General features: G+C 47.7%; 1 protein-coding gene and 1 long non-coding RNA gene across 4 annotated transcripts in view; one reads left to right on the top strand and one right to left on the bottom strand.

The window, feature by feature from the left end:
* HK1 (hexokinase 1) overlaps positions 1-26,058 on the bottom strand; it is a 112,761-nt gene that overhangs the window by 60,545 nt on the left and 26,158 nt on the right. The window contains exon 1 of one of the 3 annotated variants that reach the window (XM_086382617.1): positions 9,874-10,036. The exons of 1 other annotated variant lie outside the window; for it this stretch is intronic. In XM_086382617.1, the coding sequence (XP_086238743.1) occupies positions 9,874-9,936 (63 nt within the window). In that variant the 5' untranslated portion in view covers positions 9,937-10,036. Of the gene's footprint in view, positions 1-3,819; positions 3,872-9,873; positions 10,037-26,058 lie in introns of those variants that run through there. One more of the 3 variants, XM_086382619.1, reaches the window with a different exon arrangement.
* Positions 10,366-19,450, top strand: LOC147342985 (uncharacterized). The gene is made up of 2 exons (XR_015157091.1): positions 10,366-11,225; positions 19,105-19,450. It is a non-coding gene; the product is annotated as an uncharacterized LOC147342985 (long non-coding RNA).

The following is a 26,058-nucleotide window of genomic DNA, read 5'->3' on the forward strand; positions in this document are numbered from 1 at the left end:
CACTTTCTGCTGGTGAGAGACCAAGCCCTTGCCCAGGATGAGAACACAGCTGTCATACTGAACTAGCTAAAAATAAAGGAGGTACCCAGTCTCTGAAGGTGAACAGAACAGCCCTGGAATGTGGCAGGACAAGAACAACAGGCTTCATTCTGGGCCTCGTGGTCAATGGCTTGGGCTAGAGCCAGGCTCCAGACTCACAGTTTCCAACGTCTCAGGTGCCTCCAGGTAGGGGAAGAGAAAATCTGAAGTACAAAGAGCTTTGCTTCCACCATGAGACATCGAGACCCCGGAGTCATGGTTCCAAAGTACTGCATTGGTGGGGGCAGAACAGTCTGGAAAGCAAAGGACCTCAGGCCTCCTCCGGCTGCACGGATTCCTCCTATAACCTTGGGCACATCACTTCCATCTGTGTTTTTCCTATCAGTAAAAGAGCATCATTGAAAACTACCCTCTCGTCGTCACATACGGTGGGCACCGGAGCTCCATGACACCATGGATCCTCAGAATACAAGCTTTTCAGAATCCTATGGTGGCCAAGCAGAATGGGACCCAGGATTCCTGCCCAGCTTGGGGGTCCGGCCACCTACCTCTGTTATCCAGGAAGCTGCACTCCTTCTGCAGGTGCCTACAGGTGTGCTCTGGATGAACAATGCTAACATCTGGCATTTATGTAATTCAGTACACTTTCCAAGGGTTTCCATACCCATTCTCTGATTTAATAAATGGGCAGCGAGACACAAATCACCTCATCTGACAGATAAGGGAACTGAGACCCAAAGAGCTTGATGCCCACCTAACAAAACTGCTTCAGCTACAGGGATCCTTGCGAGATAAAGGATTCCAGCCTCCTGCTTTTACAGATGAGGAAATCGAGGCCCAAGGACCCCAGGAACCTACTGCTTTAAATGCAGAGTGCCTCTGTCCAAACCTTTGAGCCATAAAATTCACTTCTAACAGAGTGCTTCCAGCAGGAATATAATGCAAGGCACATATGTAATTTAAAATTTTCTAGTACCTACATTTTTTGAAAAGGTGACATTAATTCTAATAACATTTTATTTAACCCAATATATCCAAACTATTATTCCCACATGTAATTAATATCTTTTAAATTATCAATGAGCTATTTTATATATCTTCTTTGTCATACAAAGTCTTCAAAACCCTGTATTTTAGTTCAACAGCACATCTCAAACCAGACTTGCCACATTTTAAGTGCTCAATAGCCACACATGTGGAGAAGGCAATGGCAACCCACTCCAGTACTCTTGCCTGGAAAATCCCATGGGCAGAGGAGCCTGGTGGGCTGCCGTCTATGGGGTCGCACAGAGTCAGACACGACTAATGCAACTTAGCAGCAGCAGCAGCCACACGTGGCTAGAGGCTCTTGTTCTGGACAGCAGGGCTCTAACACTCCAGTCACATCCCCATCATGGGAGCCCTGAGTGACAATTTCTGCTAGGAGGCCACTGCCATGCACTGCTGTGGAAGCCTAAGGCCCTGGACCAAAGTCATGGATCTGTATGCACAGTGACAGCCACCCACTGGTGTCAGGTAGACCTGTGCCCCATCCCAGCTCTTCTGTTCTCTGGCCAACAAAGATCATGTCAATTCCACTTCCTGAGGCTTCCCTGCCCCGCATATAAGAGGTAGGAAGAAATACCTACATTTAAGCTTGCCAGAAGGACTCCACTAAATCAAGCACGTAAAAGTATTTTGAAAATGAAACAGAACTTTACAAATGTGAGCCAGTGTCTCTGTTACAATGGTGGCCTGGAGTCTCCTACTTGATTCATCACACCCACCCAGGCAGGGTCCTGGAAGGCACTGGGGGACATCAGAGAAATGAGGTCAGATTGAGTAACAAGGCTGCAGGCGAACCCCATGCATCAATCAATCAAGGAAAACAGCTGCTTACAGAAGGGCCAGGCAGACGTTGGGAGAGAAAGCTAGACTGATAATGCATTACAGGGAGCATAGGGAGGTCTTGCAAGGTGAGCACTGGCCTCCCCAAAAGTCCTCTTTTAAATGCAAACAGGATGGAGGGAGGGGGACAAATGGAGAAATGGGACAGAAAGAAATTTGAAAACCAGAGAAAATCCCCGACATTCACTGTAAAAGACTTTATTGGGTCCATTTCCTTCACAGGTGGAAGGAGTTGGCCAACACTGAGCAGCCTGGGCGTGGAGGGGTGGGGGTGGAGGGGTGGGGCGTGGAGAGGTAGAGGGCAGAGGGTGGGGATGGGCAGGCACAAACCAGGGTGCTGGTACTGGGGAGGAAGGGGAGATGGGAATCGGGGATTTTGAGGATTCTGCGCCCAGCTCTGCCTTGTCCCCAGCTCTTTCCTCCTTTGAATCTGTTTCCCTCAACAGCAAAACGAGAGCTGGATGTATTATGGTAGAAAGAACATGGGTTTCTGAGTTAGGGGACCTGACGGTGTTTCTGTCTCTATCACTCACAAGCCATGTGGTCAGCAAGTCCCTCCACCACTTGGGGCCTCAGTTTCCTCATTTCCTCATTCCTTCCAGAAATGAGGAAAGCAGAAGAAGGATCTCTTCCAGCAATTCCACTTCTACACACATACCCAAGAGAAATATAAGTATGTCCACACAGGGAAAACTGCTCACAGCAGCATTATCATAACAGCCTCAAAGTGGAAACAACAGAAACATCCTGAACTAACAAATGTGTAAACAAAACGTGGTAGATAAGCACAAATGAGCACTATTCAGCAATAAAAAGAACTGGAGTACACGTACTTATGAGTACGTACATATGAATGAACCATGAAAAGATGCTAAGCGAAAGAAACCACACACAAAGGTCACATTATTATACAATTCTGTTCATATGAAATGTTCAGAAGAAGTAAATTCATTTAAAAAAGAAATAGATTAGTAGATACCAAGGTGTAGGGAGCAATGGGGAGTGACTGCTTAACGGGTACAGAGTTTCTCCTGGGGTTGAGGAAAATGTTCTGCAATGAGATGGTGGTAACAGTTACACAAGCTCGTGAATGTATTAGACACCACAGACTTGCACTCTACAATGTTAAGTTTTGTAGTATGTGAATTATATCTCAATGTAGAAAAAAGCAGGGGCTCTGCCAGCAGACTTGATGGGTCTGCATGCTGACTCTTCTGTTTATACCTGAGCCTCAGGGTTCTCATCCAAAAGCAGTGATCATAAGAGATCCCCACTAACAGGGAAGCTGGGGGGATGCAATGCCTTCAGTGCAGTAAACAGGACAGGCATCACATGTTGGCTTCGGTTAGTATTGTTACTACTGACGGTTAAATAAGAACCATTTTAGGAAAGACAGGCCCCTAGAAGGCATTCAGTGCAACCTTCCCTCCAAGGTCCCCTCAACGCCTCAGCGCCTGCAAGCCGGTAACTAAGCGTGGAATTGGATGAACATGATCCGACATTTTCTGCCTCTCACAGGGCTCACAAGATCTGCTTCTATTTGCAAAGGGCTGGGCTGCAGACTTCACATTTCAGTTTCCCTGCTGCGGGGGACACAGCCACCCTCTCCTTTTAGGGAAGATAGTCTGAGAGAGGCTGCCGGCTTTGAGCGTTCTCTAACAGAAATGTTTACGGGGCTGATAAGCCAGCCCTGCCCACCCAGATCCACCCAGGAAGAGAGAGGACGCACGGGCAAAAGCACACTTGTGTGTTTCAACTCCCAGGAAAGTTTAGAGGATTCACACTAGAGCACAAGGGGACACAGAGAGCCCTCACAAGCTTGTCTCTGTACCCCCCACCCCAATCCCCTCCGCATGCACTGAGAAAACAGCCAAGGAGGCGGGCACTGCTCACAATGAGTTTTCGGCCGCAGTCAGTAATACTCTGGCAGCAAGGGCTCCCTTCGTAAGGCAAACTAGGAAATGGCTATTTTTAAACCAAGCTCAAATGCTGTCATGTGCGTGGAAATGTCTGGGAAGAAACAGTCTGTTTAAAAATTGTCTATGAAAAATGTTAAAGGTTTTACTGCACCAAGGGTTGGCTGTGGAACCACAGGAACCTGTACAAAACTTTTGTTTTTTCTACTTTTTTTAACTTTTTATTTTTATAGGGGGATAGCCAATTAACAATGTTGTGATGGTTTCAGGTGCTCAGCTATACATATACATGTTCTCCCACAAACTCCCCTCCCATCCAGGCTGCCAATAACATTGAACGGAGCTCCTTGTGCTATACATAGTAGGTCCTTGTTGCTTAGCCATTTTAAACATAGCAGTGTGTACATGTCCAACCCAAAGTCCCTAGCTATCCCTTCCCCACTTCCTCCCCCTGGCCACCGTAAGTTCAGAACCTGTACAAAACTTCTAACTGGAAGCCTGATCACGAAAGCAATCTAGCAAACGTTAACAATGGGAAGATATACACACTCTTCCGCCAAGCAATTTCAGCCCTAGAATCACAGCCTAGAGCAACTTCTTTATGGACAGAAGATCCCTATGGCACTGCAAGTTAAAAAATCAGAAATGCAAAAGCACACCAAAAGAACTGATAAATTAGTTTAGTGTGTTCACACAATGTGAGAGCATACCGCAGTTGAAATTGATGAAACACAGGTACATGGATCAACATGGAAGAGTCTTAAATATACAATATTGAGCTTTTAAAGAAAGCCAGTTGCAGAAGGATACAGACCAGAATACCACCATTTACAAAAGGTTCAAGCCATATAAAGTAACAGTACACACTGCTTAATAGATACATGATATGTAATAAAAAAATATTAAACATGCAGGAAATGATAAACACCAAATTCAGGACAGAGGTCACCTCTGGGAGGAGAAATGAATGGGACTGAAGACAGGCATAGAAACGGATTCAGTTGTGTCTGTAATAAAATTGCAATCGTGTCTGTTACTTTTCAAGCTATGCAGTGGATACACAAGTGTTTGTTATATTAGCTTCAATATTTTTTGTGCACCTTGAATATTTCACAATAAAAAATTAACTCTTATGTACTGATTTGGTGGGGGGAGAGAATTAAAATACAGATTCCAAGTTAAATCACTAAAAACAATAGCCCTCTGGATCCCATTCCAGGTTTTCTAAGACCTTGAGAAAGTTACTTATCTCCTCTGGGCCTCCAGCCAGTCCCTGTTTCTAAAAGGGGAATAAAATCTCTGCCTTCTGTCCATACACACGAGGCAGCAGAATGTGCAGGGAAGGAGCAGTGAGGGGGACGGATAACACTTCCTGCCGTGACAACCTCACTGAGGTTTCTGAAAGATCAGATGAAAGCACACACATACCCATGTGGGTGTCAGTACGTCTGTGTGTATTGTTGGATATAGACAGACATATATACCTACACACCCAACTGGTATCTGATAGGACTTCCCAGGTGGTGCTAGTGGTAAAGAACCTGCCAGTCAATGCAGGAGACGTTAAGAGACAGGTTTGATCCCTGGGTTGGGAAGATCTCCTGGAGGAGGGCATGGCAACACACTCTAGTACTCTTGACTGGAGAATCCCAGACAGAGGAGCCTGGAGGCCTATGGTTCACAGCGTCACAGAGTCGGACACAACTGAAGGCAACTTACCACCCATGCACATGGCACCCGGAAGGTGTTTTAAAAAGAGAACCATTTAAAAAAAGGCAAAACTACATTTTGGTAACTATCCATTTGACTCACCCTTACAAAGTTTCTAAGTATAACGTTCCCATTTGTACATTTGGAGTCTAGCTTTCCCCCCAGGTCCCCACAGCCCACGTGTAATCTTAGTTCCCTGACCAGGGATCAAACCAGGGCCCTTGGCAGTCAAAGTATGGAGTACTAATCACAGGACTGCCAGGGAATTCCCTAGAGCCTGACTTTAAGCAACTCCTAGGCTAGTGACTTCCCACCTAAAGATCTGACCATGGCCCCAAGAGCTCTCATAGCATTCTATGCTTTGCACTTATCATAAGACAGCAGATAATTATTTATACTCCATGAGAAAACAGGGACTATTTTGTCCAGGTTTATAGTCAGCACTCCAGCCTAGTATATACTCTGCACCAAATAAAGGACTCAAACAGTTTCTGAAGAAATGACTGCACTCCCATGATTGGATTTGATTCTAAATGTCCTCAAATCAATTAAGCAGGTGTCGGCGGTCTAGCCAGGACTACTTCCTGGGGGCAGAGGTGTATGTTGGCCTCTCCAGCATCTCCCCCAGAGCCTCCTCAGGCATGTTCAGAGCTGACTCCAGTGGCTAATTCTACCAGGCAGGAACCCCTGACTGCAGGCGCACAGTCCTTCTAGGAGAAAGCTGCCCATGCTTTCTCCAGAAAACAGGAGGAGTGTGGGAGGACTGCACGGCATGGCCAGATGTCAAAGTCCCTCATACCTACCAGCACTCCCAGTTTATTCCCTCAAGACAATCCCAAACTGTGAAGCCAAAGGAAGTGTTGGGGATTTTCTGGGTGGAGAACTCCAAGGAACTTCCAAAGGGTAGAGGGGACAGGGGCTGTGTAATGAAGATTCCCCAGGGAGTGAGGCTCTTTCTGAGTATTTGCATAACACCAGATCAAAAGGTGCCTGTGACGGTTTTCTATCATTTCTCTCTCATTCCCCCCACCCTACCCCCAATCAATAAGGAAACAAGCATTTTTTAAACGCTTGCTTTTGCCACTGGGACACATGGGCCCCAGGGAACTAGAACTCGGTAGCCCTGTAACTGCTAAGCATACTCTTCTCTGTCTTCACAAAACAAGCACTGGAGGACTTTGGACAAATCACAGTTGTTGCTCACCTGCTTGTGGGGTTTCTGTCAGATCGTGGGGATCCCTCCCAGGGAAAATCCACTGGCATTTGTTCACCATTATGACAACTCTGGAGGAAAGGAAGTCTAGCCTTTCTTTAGAAGCCAAGTTCTAACCTTGCGGGGCCAATCTTCCTTTCCTGAAGGAATGCAGCTCTATGAAATCCTTCACCATTCTTCAGGCTCTTAATGGCTAACCCAAGTGGAGGAAGCAGGTGAGAGGAGAGGCATGTTAAAAGCTGCTTGGAGGTCAAAAGACACAGGCTGTAGCTGCAAAATTAACAGGTGGCTAGAATTCTGATGAATGGAATGCACACGAGCATCCTTTTCCTCCCAAAAGCAATAGAAGAGTAAAAGGGATATCTATGTTTTATACTTTTGTACTTCAGTCTAATGCCAGGGCACCCTTTTCACTGCACCCCATCATCTAACACTATGCATACGCAGTCTGGAAAACAGCGATCCATGCTGGGAAGCCAGATGCTTGGCGCATTTCAACACAGGATGTATTTATGAGGTTGAATTACTGATGTCCCATAAGCAATGGGGAGAGAAAAGATACCCTTTCATGATCACTTTTGTATCCCAAGCAATCCCATAAACCTTCGCTGGCACCATCCCCATCTTCCCCTTTTCCACCCCGAGGATAGAGGGCAAGGAGATGGATGAAGATTAGTTGGGGGTGCCAGAGCTGTCTTCAGTACTCCAGAGGCCACCCAGGGCTGGAGGGCTGAATCATCATGGCTTGTCTTCACTGGCTCCTCATCGGGTTGCAAGTAGGGCCCAGTTCCGCAGGAAAAACAGGGCTTGGAGTCCTGCAGGTGGAGGACTTACCTTGGATCCCTACGGTAAGTGGTCTCTAATAATCCAGAGTCCCAGGAGAACAGATGCAGTCTCTCAGGATCTGCACAAGTAGGGGCTGGGAAAACTGACTAGGCTATCAGAACAAGTGCCCACTATGTGTTCAGGGGGCCCAGGAAGCTTCCTGAGGATCACACACACAATGGAAGAGCCACACAGCCCATCATGAAGGCCAAGGCGACCCTCTGGCAGGAATCCACATCCTCTCCCCATAGAAAGCAGCCTGAGAACTCCTCCATGAGATGCAAGAATGCCAGCTTGTTTTTAAGACTCTCCTTGACCAATAATATTATTTGGTGGAAGCTTTGGCCTCAAGACCCTCCTCCAGCAAGGTTCTGAGGTCAGAGGAAGGCAGAGAAGGAATTTCAGAAAGCCAGTCTCAGAGGAGGAGGGATTTGAGGATCAAGTGATTCAGAAATCACACAGTCAGATGTGTACAGGAGCCTGGTGGATAGACTGTGAGTCAGGCTACCACGAGGAGTGGAGGGCTCTGGCCACACTAGAAACTGCCCACATGATAAAATGGGTCCCACCAAGGGCAGTCCAAACCTCAACTCAACTTGGCCCCTGGCAGCCACAGATGATAGTGGGTGTGGATGCTGGAGGCTTACAAGGTTATCTGGATCCCCACCTTGGTGATCGGCCGTCTTGAGCTACAGAGGGCACCACGTGCAAGGAGAGGACAGTGAACCCATCTATGTCTTCAACTCCCCACTGTGAAATGGGAAGAGCATTAGTGATACGCAACACCACTGCAGACAACTGTGAAATGCACACGTTGGCATGCACAGCTCCCAGAGCTCAGTGGGCAGGAGGCTCCAGGGTGTTCCTCAGGAGTGGAGTCCCATGGTTTGACAACTCCAGACACTGCCACTTGTAGCCATGAAGGACTCTGGCTGGTTCCCAGGCCTGTCTCCTAACTACCCAACTCTGGTTCCCACCGAGCACAGGATCCAAGATCCAAGCAGCATCCTCTGTCTCAGCACCTCCCCCTCAGCTGACTTCAAGGAGGAGCCTTGGTCAAGTTCCCAGTGGAGGGAGGCAAAAACTCGGGTCACACCCTGGCTTTCCCCCTAACTCCTCGGGTGACCTTGGTGAGGTGATCTCACTACCCTCAGCAGGCCTGTTTCCTCTTGTGCCAGAGGCGGGGGCTGTCCTGGGTGATTATGAAGAGCACTGAACTCCCGGTGGCTGCAGGTCTGTGGCTCCTGCCTCTCACCTGTAGGTAGCGCTCCCTTGTTGGAACTCCAAAGTCACGTTGACTTTGCTCTCCAGCCCACCTTATCCCAGCAATAATGTCACTCACTTTGGGTGTGGGTCAGGAGCATATGCCAGGCTTGGCAATGATAAAATGGGCGTCCTTCCCTACAGTTTAGGCTGTTTCTTAAATACTTGGTGCCAAAGCTGGTAGAAGGGAGAGATACACCTTTCACACCTGCCAGCTGACAGTTTTTTATGTTTGAAGTCAAGGGAGGGAGATGTGTCCTTGTTCAAGAACACACATGCCATAAGCATGCAAGTCAAGACCTCCATCCGACTCAAAAGAGCAGTCTCTTATTTGAGCTCCCTTGGGCTGGCTGGAAATTACAGCGTAAGAGAGCGGTCACATAAAGGGATGATTAAAAAAAAAAAAAAAAAAAATTCCATTCAGACGTACCGCTCCAGACCTGAGGCCTATGAGCAAAGTTTCCGGTGGCCTCCGCGCCCCTCCCTGTTTCAGGAAGCCATGCGGGTCGCTCGGTCCTCAGATTAAGGGAGCAGCCGCAATAGCTGGGAGAGCTGGGGTGCCAGTTTTCCCGGACCCCTGACGCCCTCCACCAGGAACCCCAAATATGGGATGCCTGGCCTCCAGCCAGCACCCCCGCCTGCCGCGCACTCACCTCCCCAGCATCTCTGTGATCACTCCGCCCACGGCGCTAGGACCGTACCAAACAGGCCCTACGGACCAGCCCACCAGTCCCCACATGGCCACCTCCCCGCATGGCCCGGGGGCCCATTTGACTTCCACAGCCCGTTTCAAGGACACTGCAGCAGGCAGCCCAGTCTCGAGGGTCTTTCCCCAACACATACACAGACGGCCCCAGGAAGAATCGAAGGGCGAAGACTTCCCCACCGCCCGCCAATCCAACCAATGCTGGCCTGAGGGAGGCTGGGCGCGGGAGGATGGAGGCGGCTGCGGCGGCGAGCGGATGCCGGAATGCAAGGCTGCGGGCAGAGCGCCGGGCGGCGGCAGCGGCCCCGGCTCACCTTTTTGACTTGGTCATCCTTCAGTTCGGTGAAGTAATAAGCTAGGAGCTGCGCGGCGATCATGCTGGCGGTTGAGGGCTCGGGGCGACAGGCGGGCGGCCGGCGTCTGTCCTCCGCAGCCCGGGCTAACAGTGGTCCTCTGGCGGCTGCTCCGCGGCTCCTCCTCCTCCTCCTCCTCCTCCGGCGGCTCCTCCCCCACCACCCGGAGCGCGGCGCCGGCTCTCGCGCTCCCCGTCTGCGCGCTCCCGTCCGCGCGAGGGTGACTGTCGCCAGCCGGCCCACCTCCTCGGCGCCCATTGGCTGCCGCGCGCCTCGGCTGTGCCGGGCGGCGGCGGGCGGGCCAGGACCTGGGGGGCGCGGTGGCCGCTCCTCCCAGCGTCTGAAAGAGGGCGGGCGACGCTGCGAAATCCCCCACGGCCAGGCATCTCCCGGCACGTCCCCCACGTAGGGAGCCGGCGCAGGGGCGGGAGGTTTTGTCGCGCGCGCACCGCCACGCGTGGCGGCGCCCTGCTTGGGCGGGGCGCAGGCGGGGAGGCGGCACCGCCCGGCCCGGCTGGCTGGGGAACTGGGCAGCCTTAGGGGGAGGGGGGAGAGGGACGGGGACGCAGTCCCCTTCCTCGGAAATTAGGGTTAGCCCCTGTTAGTTCCAAGGAACGGGAGACGCCCTAAGGGGACTCGAAGAAGTGGGCTTGAAAAGCGAGCGGGGCCTGTGGCGGCGAATGCGAGAGACCTGGAGGCTTGGGAGGCTTGGCGGTCCTCGCACCGGGGCCCCACGCCTGCCAACCTTCGCGGGCCCAAGGGGCCGAGCGCAGAGCCCCACCTGGGTCCTCACCGACCGGGCATCACCCCACTCCACCCTGGCCCGCCCGTGCTGCAGCGCCTCTAGGCCTGATCCTCCAGCTGGCGGATTTGTATTGCTAAACCAAGAGCGACGCCCCACAGCGTCCGTCCCTGAGTCACAGGTTCTTTCAGCCGTCTTCCCCAAGGGCGCACGCCGCACGCCGTTGGGCGGGACTTGAGCTGCAGGCGCTAGCCCCAACCCCTGGGCTCCTGAGCACCCAGACTCGGTGGAGTGTGGAGGACAGTTTGGGCGCCCCTCTTAGATGCCGCCTTTCTCACTTCCTGAAGGAAGTCAGCTAGGTTGGGAGGAATCCCCAGAAAACCATTCAATTCTAAAATAGGGAAGGGAGTTGCGGAATCAGAGGTGTTTATGCTGCTACTAGGACTGATGGCAGCCATAGGATTCTTAGATTAATTGCTTCTGTGTGCCAGACACCACCAGGCGCTTTACTGCCTTACAAGAGGACGTGAACTGAACTCAAAATACAAAGAAGTGGTTACTGATTCAGCAGGTAAGCAAGTAAGTAGGGGCTCACTGAGGCCATGTGTCTTACTGTACAACCAGAAAGCTGTAGATCTAGGATTAGACTTTGAGTCAGTGTGTTTTCAAACCCGTGCTCACCCCTGGGTTTTATGTCCTCCCAGTGGTAGGTAGCCTCTCTGCCTAAACAGGCCATGGGACTGGAACCAAGGCAGGAGAGATGGCCACTGTCCAGCCCCATAACCTCTACGCAAGCCCTGGATCCTGGGAGCCCCTGGCCAGGCCTAAGAAAGGTACAGTGGAGTCAGGAGGGGATGGTTTAGGACCAGAACATTTCTCAGGAACCTCAGGAGCATGATTTTTGCCATCATCAATTGAAGAAGATCTCAGTTGTGGCCCTGGAGCCCAGAGCTGTCAGTCCAGAGCATAGCCCTCACCGCCCCCCACCTTGCTTTATGGCTGAGGCATCCAAAGTCACTTCTCTGAGCCTGCTTTCTCATCTTATAACATGGAGATACTAATGGCACCTACCTCCCTTGGTTGCTGTGAAATAGTCAAATAAAACACTTGCTTATAATATGCAAATAATAAATGGTGGGTATTATAAGATTGACTTGGAAGCTGATGAGGTTTACACTTTGAGACTTCATGCTCACATTTCCCTGAGTCTAGGCCCTGAGAGGACCCATCAACTTTATTTTGCAATTTTGAATTATTTTCCAAAGACGCTCCCCCAAATTGTTTAAGCTACCAGCCTCACAAAACCTGGCTCTGCCTCCTAGATGTGTGCTCAGTTGCTCAGTCCTTTTTGACTCTTTGCAACTCTTTGGACTGTAATCCTCTGTACATGGTATTCTCCAGGCAAGAATACTGGAGTAGATTGCCATTTCCTCCTCCAGGGGATCTTCCTGACCCAGGGATCAAACCCGCATCTCCTGTGTCTCCTGCATTGCAGGCAGATTCTTTACCTGCTGAGCCATCAGGAAAGCCTCACCCCCTGGATAGTATCCTTATAAGCCAGGAACAGAGAGGTCTCTTGGCAGCCATCAAACATTTACACCACCTGCAATTCCATAAAGCAAAATTGGGAGGATGATAACAATTTGGTTGTTCTCAAGTGCCATTCAAGTCTTGCTAATGTAATTCTGCCAGACTCACAAGGACCAAGAATTGTGCTTTGTTAATTGCTCTGTCTCACACTCAGCCCAGGGCCTGGCACTCAAAGATGGAATGAGTCCAGGGCAGTGATCAGGAGTACACATACCCTTTTACCCAGGCCCGGCCAGCATCATCACTGAGCCCCCATTACAACTGAGATGTTTATCTGAGCCAGAGCCAGGGGAAAACTAACACTTCCACTGGCTACCCTGAGATGTTCTGTTTGCAGGCAGGGAGGCTGCCAGTACTTTCTCTTCGCTGCCTTTGAGAGAGAATCTGCTTCTTAAGAGGACTCACTCCTCCCCATCCCCAGAATGCAGCCAGGTCCCAAGGCCTATCAAGGTTTCCTGAGAAATATCTCTAGGCCTGCCCCACTGCTTTTTCCCAACCCTCAGTCCTCATCAGCCCATGCCAGAAATATTACAAGTCTTCTAGCTGCCCTTCCTGGCTCCTGGCTTCCCGCCATCCAAGTCATTCTGAGGTCTGAGCCACATTATTCCTGCTAAAAAGCAGCCTAATCACATCATAACCGTGCCCTAAATCCCTTGATGGCCCCCTCCTTCCTGATGGAGCCAATTCAAACATCTCTGCCTTGTGTCTGAGGCCTTATGTAATCTGACTCCACTCTTCCCCACTTATCTTTTCTCCACCCCAAGGAGGCCGCTTCCCCCTGTCCTTGACCCACACCAGGTCCATCCTGTTTGAGTCCCTGCACTATTTCCTTGCTTGCTCAGCCTTCTCCACTCACCTCCACCTGACCAGTGTCCCTCTCACCGGAAACCCAGCTCTCCCACCCTCCCCATAAAGCCTTCCCTGACCATGGCTACTCACTGCAGTTTCCCAGGCCTCAGCACTTCCACAGGGCAAACTCGGACTGTGGTCAGAGTCCATCTAGATCTAGACCAAGGCTCTTCCTTACAGAGTAAGAATGTGAGGAGCAGTAGGTGGACCATCTTGCCCAGCATCAGGTTGTGGTAGAGTTTGGAGCTGGGACTCAAACCCAGTCTTGATGCCCAGCCAGTGTCCTGTTCATCCTTTCCCACCACCTTACTGTAAGCCTGGTCCACAGATAAGTAACACTGAGTCATGACAGCCTGCCTGATATTGCTGGCTGTCTTCTGGGGGAGGGTGGCCTTATCTGCCCCAATCAGACAGCTTCCTGAGGCCGGGGCCCATGCTGCACTGCTGTGTCCCATACTAGGCTCAGAATTGCTCATTTATGTCATGCCATTTATCACCCCTTGTACTTCTTTATTATTCTGCTTCTTTTTTGTTGCTATCATGGATCTCTTGGACCCCAGTGAAGTCCCTTTGCTAATTACTTTACAGACTCTGAGGAAGAGCAGCAAAGATCTGGACCATAGGAAACCTACTTCCACAGGTCTCCCCTCTAGATGCCCCCTCCTCCTGAACGTCTGCTGGGTTTCTCTGTTCAAGTTGGGGTGGGGGTAGAGGATCAGACTGCTGGGCTACCAAGCCACGAAACACCCCTGCTGGTAAGAAAGTGAGGGCTGCAGCCAAGTCAGAATGAAATCATTTGCGTCAGCCCCATGGGCACTAGGAACTTTATTCCAGAAGTTCTCTGCCGAGGAACAAGGCTGTACCCCAGCATCTGGCAGCACACTTGTAACAGCAATGCTTGGATTATGTTGACAGTTTACAGAGTAGTTTCTCATTTATTGCCTCGTTTCTCCTGATAACAGGCTGGTGAGGTTAGAAGGGCAAATATCATTATCCACCCTTAATCAATGAGGGTTATGGGGTTTATAGAACTTGTTTAAGGTCCCAAAGAGAAAGAGAAAGAGAAGAAAGAAAACCCACACTAGGGCAGCATCTTGGAATACTGACAGTGGGGGGCCTGTCATGCATGCAGAACACATTCTGAAAAGCACCACCAGGAGGGGAGACTGACCCAGTGTTTCTGTTAGTTAGATCTGCGGTGTTCAACCTGGGTGCATAGAAGAATCACCTGGAGGGAATTCCCTGGTGGTGAAAGCGGTTAGGACTCAACACTTTCACTACTGTGGGCCCTGGTTCGATCCCTGGTTGGGGAACGTAAGATCCCTCAGCCAGGCAGTGCAGCAAAAAATAATAATAATCACCCGGAGAGCTTTTATAAATGCTAATGTCCCGGCTCTAATCCCGGAGATGATGGCTGAATTGATCTGGGGTGCACGCCAAACAGCCTTTTAAAGGTTCCCTAGGTGAATGCCAGGGACTGTCAGGAATGAGAATGACCGATTTAGACCCTAACTTTCTAAAGGGACATCTGGGGGAAATGTCTGAAATGAACTGACCGGTAATACTTTTAGTAGGCTCCCTCAGACACTGCCGGCCGTGGTTCCTCCAGGGTCCTAGAGATCCTGTCAATCTGGAGAACACTGGGATGAAAGTTCATTGTGACTTTCTCATCAACTTTCCACAGTTCTGCTTCTTGCGTGAGAAGGATAAGGAGTGGCTGGGGTCGTAAAATCACCTCAGCCTGCTCCCTTCCTCCTTCATTTGCCTAGAGTGCTGCCTTCCAACAGCCTCAAAACAGAAGTTACAAATTGGCAACTGCCAGGTGGAAACATGGTATTGGACCCACCTCATGTTTTATGTGCTTCCCTGGTGGCTCAGTGGTAAAGAGTCCGCCTGCCAATGCAGGAGACATGGGTTCAATCCCTGGGTCAACAAGATTCCCTGGAGAAGGGTATGGCAACACATTCTGGTATTCTTGCTTGGGAAATCCTATGGACAGAGGAGCCTGGTGGGCTGCAGTCCAAGGGGTGCAAAGAGTCGGACATGACTGAGCACACATGCACAATGTTTTAAATGTATGGGTCAACCCTTGAAAATTAGGAGATGTCACCTTATTTTTAAAAAAATTTTAGGCTGTACTGCCTGGCTTGCAGGATCTTAATTCTCCCACCGGGGATTGAACCCACATGCCCTATGTTGAAAGCATGGTCTGCCCACTGGACCACCAGGGAAGTCCCAGATGTCACTTTAAAATCCAGATTTCTGGCATCTAGAGTCTAGCCTCACAGAGCCCATGTTATTACTGACAACAATCAGCTGGCATTGAGCACTACTGCCCCCTTCAGACAAGGCGAGGTACTGCGGCTTGCCCCAGACCCCACCCAGTCCACCTGCTTCACTGGTACACACAGTTGACTGGCCCCGGTAGGCATTTCAACTTTCAACTGATAACTGGAATTTACAGACCCAAGGCCTCAGGTATCAGAGCGGTACTGAGATGAAGTAAGAGAGGCCTTGCGCCCTGCATGTGTGCATGCATGCTCAGTCGCTCTGTCATCTCCAACTCTTTACTCTTAGCACTTCTTTTGCTTCACTCAAGTCCCAGCCCTCTCAGGTATCATCAAGGTCCCACATGCGTGCTTTTTGTTCACCTCTGACTTGTTTACCTGGTTCAGAAAGGGCCTGAAACCACCACCACCACCACCACCCCCCACCTCCAAGACACCTTGTTCCGCTTCTGTCCCCAAAAGTCTTCTATTCTCCTTTAAGGATGACTCCCTCAGGGATGCCAAGGGAAGCCCAATCCAGTCTTGTCAATCCCTGAACACCCCATCCTCCTCCCATTACCTCTGAACCTGACGAGCCTCCTGTGCTTAAAGAATAATGGCCTGGAGGAAGAAGGGTTAACCAGACTGCTAGGCCTGCCTGGCCTCAGGCCTGCTTCTTATCTGAGGCCAGCTCCTTCCCCAAAGGACACCCATATCGTGTTGGAACAGAGCAATCTTAAATCACCCTGCTGGCTGCCCTGAGTTTCCTGGGCTATTTCTCCCCAGTGCCTCCACACAAACCACCCTCATGTGTCCAAAAAAAGGTTTCTCGATCCTGCCTCTTGGAATTAGCTCCAAAATATAGAGGGAAATGCTCACATAGGAGAATCCACGTCAACACCTAGGCGGGGTCCCCAGCCTGTGGGATTGCACAGGCCAGCAAATTAAACACAAACAAAACCTAGGCACTGGCTTTTTGTTTTGCTGAAAGATTTTTTTTTTTCATTGTAATTTCCATCTCCTCTTACCATAATATCCTAAAGGAAAATATATTTTAGCCCAGAGAAGTAAAAATAAGGGCTGCTTTTTAAATCAAATACTTTGGTTTCATAATAATGTTTACTGCTGGTTAGTCATGAAATTGAGGCTTCCCCAGTGGCTCAGATGGTAAAGAATCTACCTGCAATGTGGGAGACCTGGGTTCAAACCCTGGGTCAGGAAGATCTCTGGAGAAGGGAATGGCAACCCACCCCAGTATTATTGCCTGGAAAATCTGATGGGCAGAGGAGCCTGCTGGGCTGCAGTCCATGGGGTCACAAAGAGCTGGACACAACTGAACGACTGACACACACACAGTTGCTAAGTCATGTCGGACTCTTTACAAACTGTGGACTGTAGCCTAGCAGGCTCCTCTGTACATGGCAAGAATACTGGAATGGGTTACCATTTCCTTCTCCAGGGGATCTTCCCAACCCAGGAATCAAACCTGTATCTCCTGCTTGGCAGGCAGATTCTTTACCACTAAACCACCTGGGAAGTCCCCTTTATAATAATAGTGTTTAGGTAGGATTTACTACATACCAGGTATTGTTCTAAAATCTTTACATATGTTAACATGCTTGATCCACAGAACAATCCAATGAGGTAAAAACCAATTTTATCCCCATCTTATAGGTGTAAACACCAAGTCACAGGGAGATTAAGTGACTTCTCCAAGGTTACAGGGCTACTGATTGGAAGAGCTGGGATCTAAGCCCAGGCAGTCTGACTCAAGACCACCCTGCTGCTCTAAGAAGGCAAAATATTCATTTCACCCAAGCCCAGTGATGGCTCAGTCACAGCTGGGTCCAAGCACTGAGTTGGGGAGCCTGTCTCCCCTAGTGTACTGAGCCATTTTTGGTTAGATGTATAAAACATAGCACGTGGAGCCTGGCTCTGCAGAGCCATCTTATAAAGGGCATTTTCGGACCAAGTGCTGAGGCTGATCCAGTGAGAGGGGCCTGTAAGGGGGGCAGGAAAGCAGCGGCCCCTCCCAGTGCGGTGGGGGTGGGGCATCTAGTTTGGTCAAAGGAGCTGAGTGTTCCCTGCTCTCTGAGTCTCCTGTGGGTGCATCCCAGCCTGCCCTACCCAAAGAATCACTCTTGTTTGTCAAGAACTGCAGCCCCCACCTCTCCTGAGCTCCAGATTCATATTTCCAACTGCCTGTAAATATCCAGTCCTAGCTCCCACAGGCACCTGAAACTCAATTTGTCTCCCATCACAGTCATTTCTTCTTAAATTTATTTTCTTCTTGGTTGCTCTCCTTGTCATTTATTCACTCAACAAGTACTTGTGAAGCACTTAAGGTGCCCTGTACTTCCTAGTTCACTAGAAATGTGTAGGTGAGAAAGACAGAGTCTCTGCCTACATTCTGTGGGGAGAGACAGTAAACAAATCACAAATTAAAGGTACCTTATGTCAGGTGGTAGGAGGAAAAATAAAGCAAAGTGTTGGCCACACAACTACCTCTTACAATTTCTATTTCCCCTTGTCCCCCAAAACTGAGTTCCCCTGCCAAGTTTATGATTAACCTCTCTTTGCAAAACTTTATTCCCTTTCTTCTCCCAACCCTGTTCCCCTCAGGCTTGAGGAATATCCAAGAAAAGGGGGTCTGAAACTGAGCGGGACCCTGTAGGGTCTTCCCAGCCAGAAATCCCTCCATGCTGCCCGCTCCCCATCTGCCTTCTTGTTTGGCCTTCCCTGAGCCCCCAAAAGTATTTCAGTTCAGTTCAGTCGCTCAGTTGTGTCTGACTCTGTGACCCCATGGACTGCAGCACACCAGGCCTCCCTGTCCATCACCAACTCCTGGAGTTAATGATTAGAACAATGGTCCTGGGCCTCCTGAAGGGACCAAGATAACATCTGAAGCGTGTGTGTATCTTTGAGTAGTTCTGCAGAAAGTAAGACCCCCACTCAGAGGAGGATGGTAACTTGCTGACCCCAAGCATGTAGAACCCAGACTGATTGGAACTAAAAGACTGATGAATAGGACTCCTGAAAACATCTCTTAATTCATCACCAACCAATCAGAAGAATGTCTGCTAACCTATCACACACCCTGCGACCCTTACCCCTAATGCTCCCTTTAAAAAAGCCCTTTCCTGGAAAAAAAAAAAAACCCTTGCCTGAAAGTCTGTTGTGCATGAGCTGCCCCTTGGGGCCCCACAGTAAACATTGAACAGACGGTACTTCGGGACTTTGGTCTCTACCACCCACCCGGTGTCTGTAGATTGATTTTGCTGCACATCAGACGGTAGGACCCAAGTTCCATCAGTAACAGAAAAAAAAGTGAGAGCATCTCATGGAAGCTTCCCAGAGCCATTCCTGCGCAGCTTCCCCTCTGCCATCCCACCTCCTTTCCTCTTGCTGGCTGAACTACAGACAGACTGGCTGGAGATCCAGGAACTGTCTTGGATTAAGAGATAACCTTGAGAATGGCAGCCATACAAAACAAAGCAACAAAATAAAATAGAAAGAGCCTGTTTCCCTCTCACCCAGGGACCCCATATCAGCCCTACACTGACAACCTCCAGATTTCCAGAGCTTGAGAGAGAAAAACTAAATTATAATATAAAACCACAGAGAATCTGACTATCATTTTAGATAGGATGGCTAAGGGAAGCCTCTCTGAGTATGTGACATATGAGCAGAGACCAGAATAAAAGGAGGGAGTATGCCATGCCTGTGCTTTCTCTTCTCTCTTAGGAAAAGAATGTTCCAGACAGAACCAACTCCCTGCCACCCAAGCTGGAAACCTGAACACCATCCTTGAGCTCTTTCCCCGCCCAAATGCCCCACATCTAATCTGTCACCAAAACCCATCAAGTCTACTTATACTTGGGTCTTGAGAACAAACACAACACAAATCAAACCTACGGACTCTCTTGAATCCATCTTCTCCTTCTGATTCATTCTGCTGGAGCAGGACTGGAGTGGGTTGAATGGCACCCCCTCCCCCCAAGGCATGGCCTGATCCCCACAACCTGTGAATGTGACCTTATTTGGAAGAAAGGTCTTTGCATGTGTAATTAAATTAAAGATCTCAAGATTAGCCTGGATTACTGATGGGCCCTAAATCCCATGACTGTCCTCATTAAGAGGCAGAAGACAAGACATACTGAGGAGAAAGGAAAGTGCCGTGTGAGGGCAGAGGCAGATGCCATGTGAAAACCAGCCAAAGGATGCTGAGAGCCCCCCGCAGTGCAAGAAGTTCCCTAGAGCCTGTGGTAGGAACCTGGCCCTGCTGACACCTTGATTTTGGTCTTCTGGCCCCCCAGAAGTGTGAGACAATGTATTCCTGTTTGTTTAAGCCACCAAGATTGTGGCAATTTGTTCTTGTGGCCCTAGGAAATGAATACATTTCTTTTAGCACAGTATCTACTCTCTCTTAGCTCCTGGCTACAGAGCTTATCTGTTTAGAAATCCCTATAGTAAAAAAGTTTTGATCATGTATCTCAATGTAGTAAAAACGTTTTACAACTATTAATGCAGGTGGCTCAGAGGTTAAAGCGCCTGCCTGCAACGCCGGTTTGATCCCTGGGTCGGGAAGATCCCCTGGAGAAGGAAATGGCAACCCACTCCAGTACTCTTGCCTGGAGAATCCCATGGACGAGGAGCCTGGTGGGCTACGGTCCATGGGGTTGCAAAGAGTCGGACACGACTGAGTGACTTCACTTACTTAGTTTCACTTACTATACTAATAAGTATGTTGTAAAACACACCTAAATGTCTATGCTACACATGAAAATGGATGAGACAGATGGGAGTTTAAATGATACAGCTACTTTAGAACTGTTTGGTTGTTTCTAATAAAGTCTCATAGGCACCGACCCCATGACCCAGCAATACCTTTCCTGGGTATTTACCCAAGAGAAATTAGGGTATATGTCCCTACAAAGATTTGTATACAAAAATTCACAACACGTTATCAGTAATAGCCAAAACTAGAAGCCACCCAAATGTCCATGAGCAAGACAGGGGATAAACAAATTGTAGTATATCCATACATACTTTATACTTCTCAGGTATAAAAAACGAAAAACAATTTAGGGGTACCAATATTATTGAGATATAATTGACTACCATATATGCACATTTAAAGTATAAGATTCAATGATTTTTAATATAGTTGCAGAGTTGCGAGATCCTCACCACAATCAATTTTAGAACATTTTCGTCATCCCCTAAAGAAACCCCATATCCATTACCTGTCCCTTCCCATCCAAAGTCCACACTCCCCAGCCCCGAGCAACCTCTAATCTGCTTTTTGTCTCTACAGATTTGCCTATTCTGGACATTTCGTAAAAGTGGAATCATACAATCTTTGGTGACTGGCTTCTTTTATTTACCATATTTTCTCATCATTCTTAAGTTTTTTGGAGTATAGTTGCTTTACAATGTTGTGTTAGTTTCTGCTGTACCGCAAAGTGAATCAGCTCTGTCTATACATATATCCCCTCTTGTTTGGATTTCCTTCCCATTTAGGTCCCCACAGAGCGCTGAGTAGAGTTCTCTGTGCTATACGGTGGGTTCTCATTAGTTACCTATTTTATACACAGTAGTGTGTATAGTGGAGAAGGCAACGGCACCCCACTCCAGTACTCTTGCCTGGAAAATCCCATGGACGGAGGAACCTGGTGCGCTGCAGTCCATGGGGTCGTGAAGAGTCGGACATGACTGAGTGACTTCACTTTCACTTTTCACTTTCATGCATTGGAGAAGGAAATGGCAACCCACTGCAGTGTTCTTGACTGGAGAATCCCAGGGATGGCAGAGCCTGGTGGGCTGCCATCTATGGGGTCGCACAGAGTCGGACACGACTGAAGCAACTTAGCGGGAGCAATGAGTATAGTCCCATTCTCCCACTTCATCCCAACCGCCTTCCAACCCTGGTATCTGTGTGTCCATTCTCTATGTCTGTGTCTCTATTTCTGTTTTGAAAATAGGTTCTTCTGTACTAGCATATGTTTTTAAGTTTCGTTCATGTTGTAGTACATATCTGAACTTCAGTCTTTTAAATATCTGAATAATATTCTGTTGTGCAGCTGTATCACAGTTTGTTTATCCACTCATCGTTAATATACAGCTGGTTGTCTCCACTTCAGGGATTCTTTTGGTATTGTATTCGTTAGCTAGGGCTGCCATAACAAAATATCACTGACTGGATGTTAAGCTTAAACAACAGAAATTTACCCTCTCACAATTTTAGAAGCTTTCCAAATTTTAGAATTTTCCAAGACCACAGTGTTAGTAGGTTTGGTTTCTTCCGGGGCCTCTCTCCTTGGCTTGTAGACGGCTGCTTCCTGATATGATCTTCTCTCTCGTGCACAGACCCCTGATATCTCTTTGTGTATCCAGACTTCATTGTTGTAGAAATACCAGTCAGGGTGGATGAGAGTCTACCCCGAAGAGCTCATTTTAGCTTACTGAAGACCCTATCTCCAAATATGGTTATATTCTGAGGTAATGGGGGCTAAGACTTCGATACATAAATTTTGTGGAGACATAATTCAGTCTTGCCTGGAGAATCCCAGGGACGGGGGAGCCTGGTGGGCTGCCGTCTATGGGGTCGCACAGTCAGACACGACTGAAGCGACTTAGCAGCAGCAGCAGCAGTGGCAATTCAGTCCATAACAGGTATCACATTAAGAAAACACTGCCAAACCAAGGTCACCAAGATTCATACCTATGTTTTCTTCTAAGAGTTTTATAATTTTAGCTATTGCATTTAGGTCTTTTGAATTAAGTTTTTCATATTTCTTGCTGGACATGAGTTTGAGCAAGCTCCGGGAGTTGGTGATGGACAGGGAAGCCTGGTGTGCTGCAGTCCATGGGGTTGCAAAGAGTCAGACACTACTGAGTGACTGAACTGAACTGAACTGCTTATGGAATGAGGTAGGGATTCAACCTCATGCTTTCACATGTGGATATCCAATAGTCCCAGCACCATTTGTTGAAGAGACTATTCTTAACCCCCATTGAATTGTTCTGATATCCCTGTCAAAAATCAAATGATTGTAAGGTGTTGGGGTTTATTTCTGGACTTTTAATTCTATTCCATTGGTTTATATGTCCATCCTTACACCAGTACCACACTATCTTTATAAGCTTTGAAAATAGGAAATACGAATCCTTCAACTTCCTTCTTTTTATGAAGATGTTTTGGCTATTCTGAGTTCCTTCCATTTCCATATGAATTTTAGGATTCACTTGTCAATTTCTGCAGAGAAGCCAGCTGGGATTTTCATAGGGATTGTGTTGAATCTATACATCAATTTGAAGAATATTGCTATCTGAACAGTATTAAGGCTTTCAATATACATGAACATGGCATGTCTTTCCATTTATTTAGATCTTCTTTAATTTCTTTCAACATGTTTTGTAGTTTTCATAGTATAAGTCTTACACGTCTTTTAAGTTCACTCCTAAATGTTTTGTTCTTTTTGGTGCTATTATAAATGAAATTGTTTTCTTAATTTAATTTTGGATTTTCTTTGTAAATGTATAGAAATCCACTGATTTTTGTGTATGGATTTTCTATCCTTGCTGGATGTGTGTATTAATTCTAACAGTTTTGGGGGTGTGTGTGTGTATCTTAGGACCTTCTATATACAAAATCATGTAGGAATGAATATATGCAGCAATATAAAAACATTAAAGCCAGATACCAAAGAGCACATGTGTATGATTATATTTACATGAGGTTCAAGAACAAGAAACCCAACCTATGGTGCTAGAGATCAAAACAAGGAAAACTTCAGGACAGGGGATGGGGAAGCAGTGACTGGAAAGGGGCATGAGGAGATTTTGGGGAGTGATGGAAATGTTCTATATTTTGAACTGCATGATGGTTATATAGGTGCATATGAGTGTGAGTAATAGTTGCTCAGTCATGTCCAACTCTTTGGACTGTAGCCCGCCAGACTCCTGTGTCCCTAGGATTTCCCAGGCGAGAATACTGGAGTGAGTTGCCATTCCCTTCTCCAGGGGATCTTCCCTCCCTGGGGATCGAACCCAGGTCTCCTGCATTGCAGGCAGATTCTTTACCAGCTGAGCCACGTGGAAGCCTATACAGGTGCATGAGTGAGTGAGTGAGAGTTGCTCAGTCATGTCAGACTCTTTGCGACCCCCATGGACTACACACTCCATGAAATTCTCCAGGCCAGAATACTGGACTGGGTAGCCTTTCCCTTCTCCAGGGGATCTTCCCAACCCAGGGATCAAACCGGGGTCTCCTGCATTGCAGGCAGATTCTTCACAAACTGAGCTGTGAGGGAAGCCCATACAGGTGCATACGTGTGTTCAAAATTATTGATCTAACACTTAGGATTTATGCATTTGACTGCTAGTCAATTATACTTTAATAAAAATAAAGAGATAAAGATGAAATAAACCATTTTAAAAGGCTGTGGCCTAATGTATCACTAGCTAATTATTTCAAGGCCTTCTATGTAAATAGGGACTAGCTCATCATTAGTGATATATGAAGTAGAGACAGAATTCAAATAGCCTTGCTCACTTTAATTTTTTTGACTGATTACTTATTATATTTGATCAGACCTTTTGTTTCTTTTAATCCCAAGGTGTGACTGATGAGTAGCTTGTATTAGAGATAGGAAAGTAATCAGCACTCTTATTTCTCACTGTTCATTAGCTTTAATCCAGTTTCTATGTAGAAATCTTTCTCAGCCACTTGCGTGTTTTGTAAGGGTCAGTCTAGTTAAAGCCAGATAATATCATGCATAAAACTTCAACTAGTTTAATTTTGGAATTATATAAAAATAAAACATTACCCAGAAAACTGAAAAACAAAACATATGAAAAAACAAAAATAAAGAACAAAAAATCTTCAACCAAGCAGTTTGAAGATATAAAGCCTCATAATACGCTTAAAATGGTTCAGGAAACAAAGCGGCCGCTAACAACCACTTCTCATTGTGAGACCCTAGGTGCAAGATGATACTATAACCATCTGAGAGTCTAACCAAGCAAGGTTACCATCAAGAAATCGGTTACAATGGAACTTGTAACAGTGGAACTTGTACTATTTTCTTCCCACTCTGAGTGGATTATCTTGCACACACACCTCTGGGGATCTCTCTAGACGTATCCCCACATCCCCATGTCTGAGTTTCCTGGATGCCCAAGGCTCATGCTCCTTGCCACTGCCAGACAGAATGCAATGTAGTCACATGATGCCTCAGCCTAAAGATCTTTTGGACCCAGCCGCTAGAGTTCCTTAACCAGACACCCGGTGCCCGCCCCGCCCAACTTCATCAGCCTCCCCTTGTGTCTTCCTCATCAGTATCACACCAGACAGCCTCTGCAGGCTCCTTTCCATCTGTTCCAGGCTCTACTCTCTCTGCTGAGCATGTGTATCTTGCCCTTACAAATTCCTTCCTCAATCAAGACCCTCTGCAGATCTCACCTCTTCTATCCAACCTTCCTTCTCTTCCCAAGACATGGCTGAGTCCTCCTTCATCTGGCTCTTAAGTCACATGTCACCCTATGTTGTAACTTTTTTCTGTTGAGCTTCACTTCTCAACCATAAATCCTCAAACAATGGAGACTCTTATTTATTTTGGAAGGGAGAAAAATAGAGCTATACAATCAGTGGAATAAGGGTCAGGGCAGAGGTGGCTATGAATGCCAACCCAGCCTTGAGCCTCACCTAGGACCAGATAGTGGGCCCAGATGTAGGAGAAATCAAGAGTTATTCTGCTTTTCTGCCAGCAAATTGGCCTTAAGGGCTCTAATTTACCAGCTTTGCATGAAGCAATCCACCTCAGATCTACTTGTTGCAATATATTTTTTTTTTTTTTTGGCTGCACCAGCATGACTTGCAGCATCTCAGTTCCCCAACCAGGGATTGAACCCAGGTCATGACAGTGAAAGCCCAGAATCATAACTACTAGGCCACCAGGGAACTCCCTGTTGCAATTTTAAAGACACTGTAAAGTGCCAGCTTGGGGAATGAGAGGGGGGTGCCCACCTCAAATGGCACAGAACATTCTGTTTTGGGAGCACATGGGTGATGCCAGTAGGGAAGATCTGAGACCTGTCCATCCTCTGGGGTGGAGGAGTGGGCATCAGTTTCCTGACAAGCCTGCTCCAGCACACTGGAAGAGACAAGAGAGGCGAGAGACCCTTCCATTCCATCTCCCAGAGTCTCCCACAGTCAGGATGCCACACAGCTCCAAGACTGCAGAGCGCTGTGTTTTGCTCTGATGCTTAGCATTTTGCTTCTAAGAAAGGGCTCAGATGTTGTATATTAACACATATATGTGGAATCTATAAAAATAGTATAGATGGTCTTATTTGCAAAATGATAATAGAGACACAGACATAGAGAACAAATGTATGGACACCAAGAGGGGAAGGCAGTGGGTGGAATGAATTAGAAGATTGGGATTGACACATATATCCTATTGATACTATGTATAAAATAGATAACAAATGAGAACCTATGGTACAGTTCAGGGAGCCCCAATTCAGTGCTTTGTGGTGACCTAAATGGGAAGGAAATCCAAAAAAGAGTGGATATATGTATATGCATGGATGATTAACACAACACTGTAAAGCAGCTATACTCCAGTAAAACTTAATAATATTCAAAAAAAAAAAAAGGGTTAAGAAGGGAGCCTAGGAACAAAGTCCTCT

Source organism: Bos grunniens, chromosome 28 (assembly GCF_055505025.1).
Source record: "Bos grunniens cultivar Pamir isolate PY7600 chromosome 28, Bosgru_T2T1.0, whole genome shotgun sequence".
Classification (NCBI taxonomy): Eukaryota; Metazoa; Chordata; class Mammalia; order Artiodactyla; family Bovidae; genus Bos; species Bos grunniens.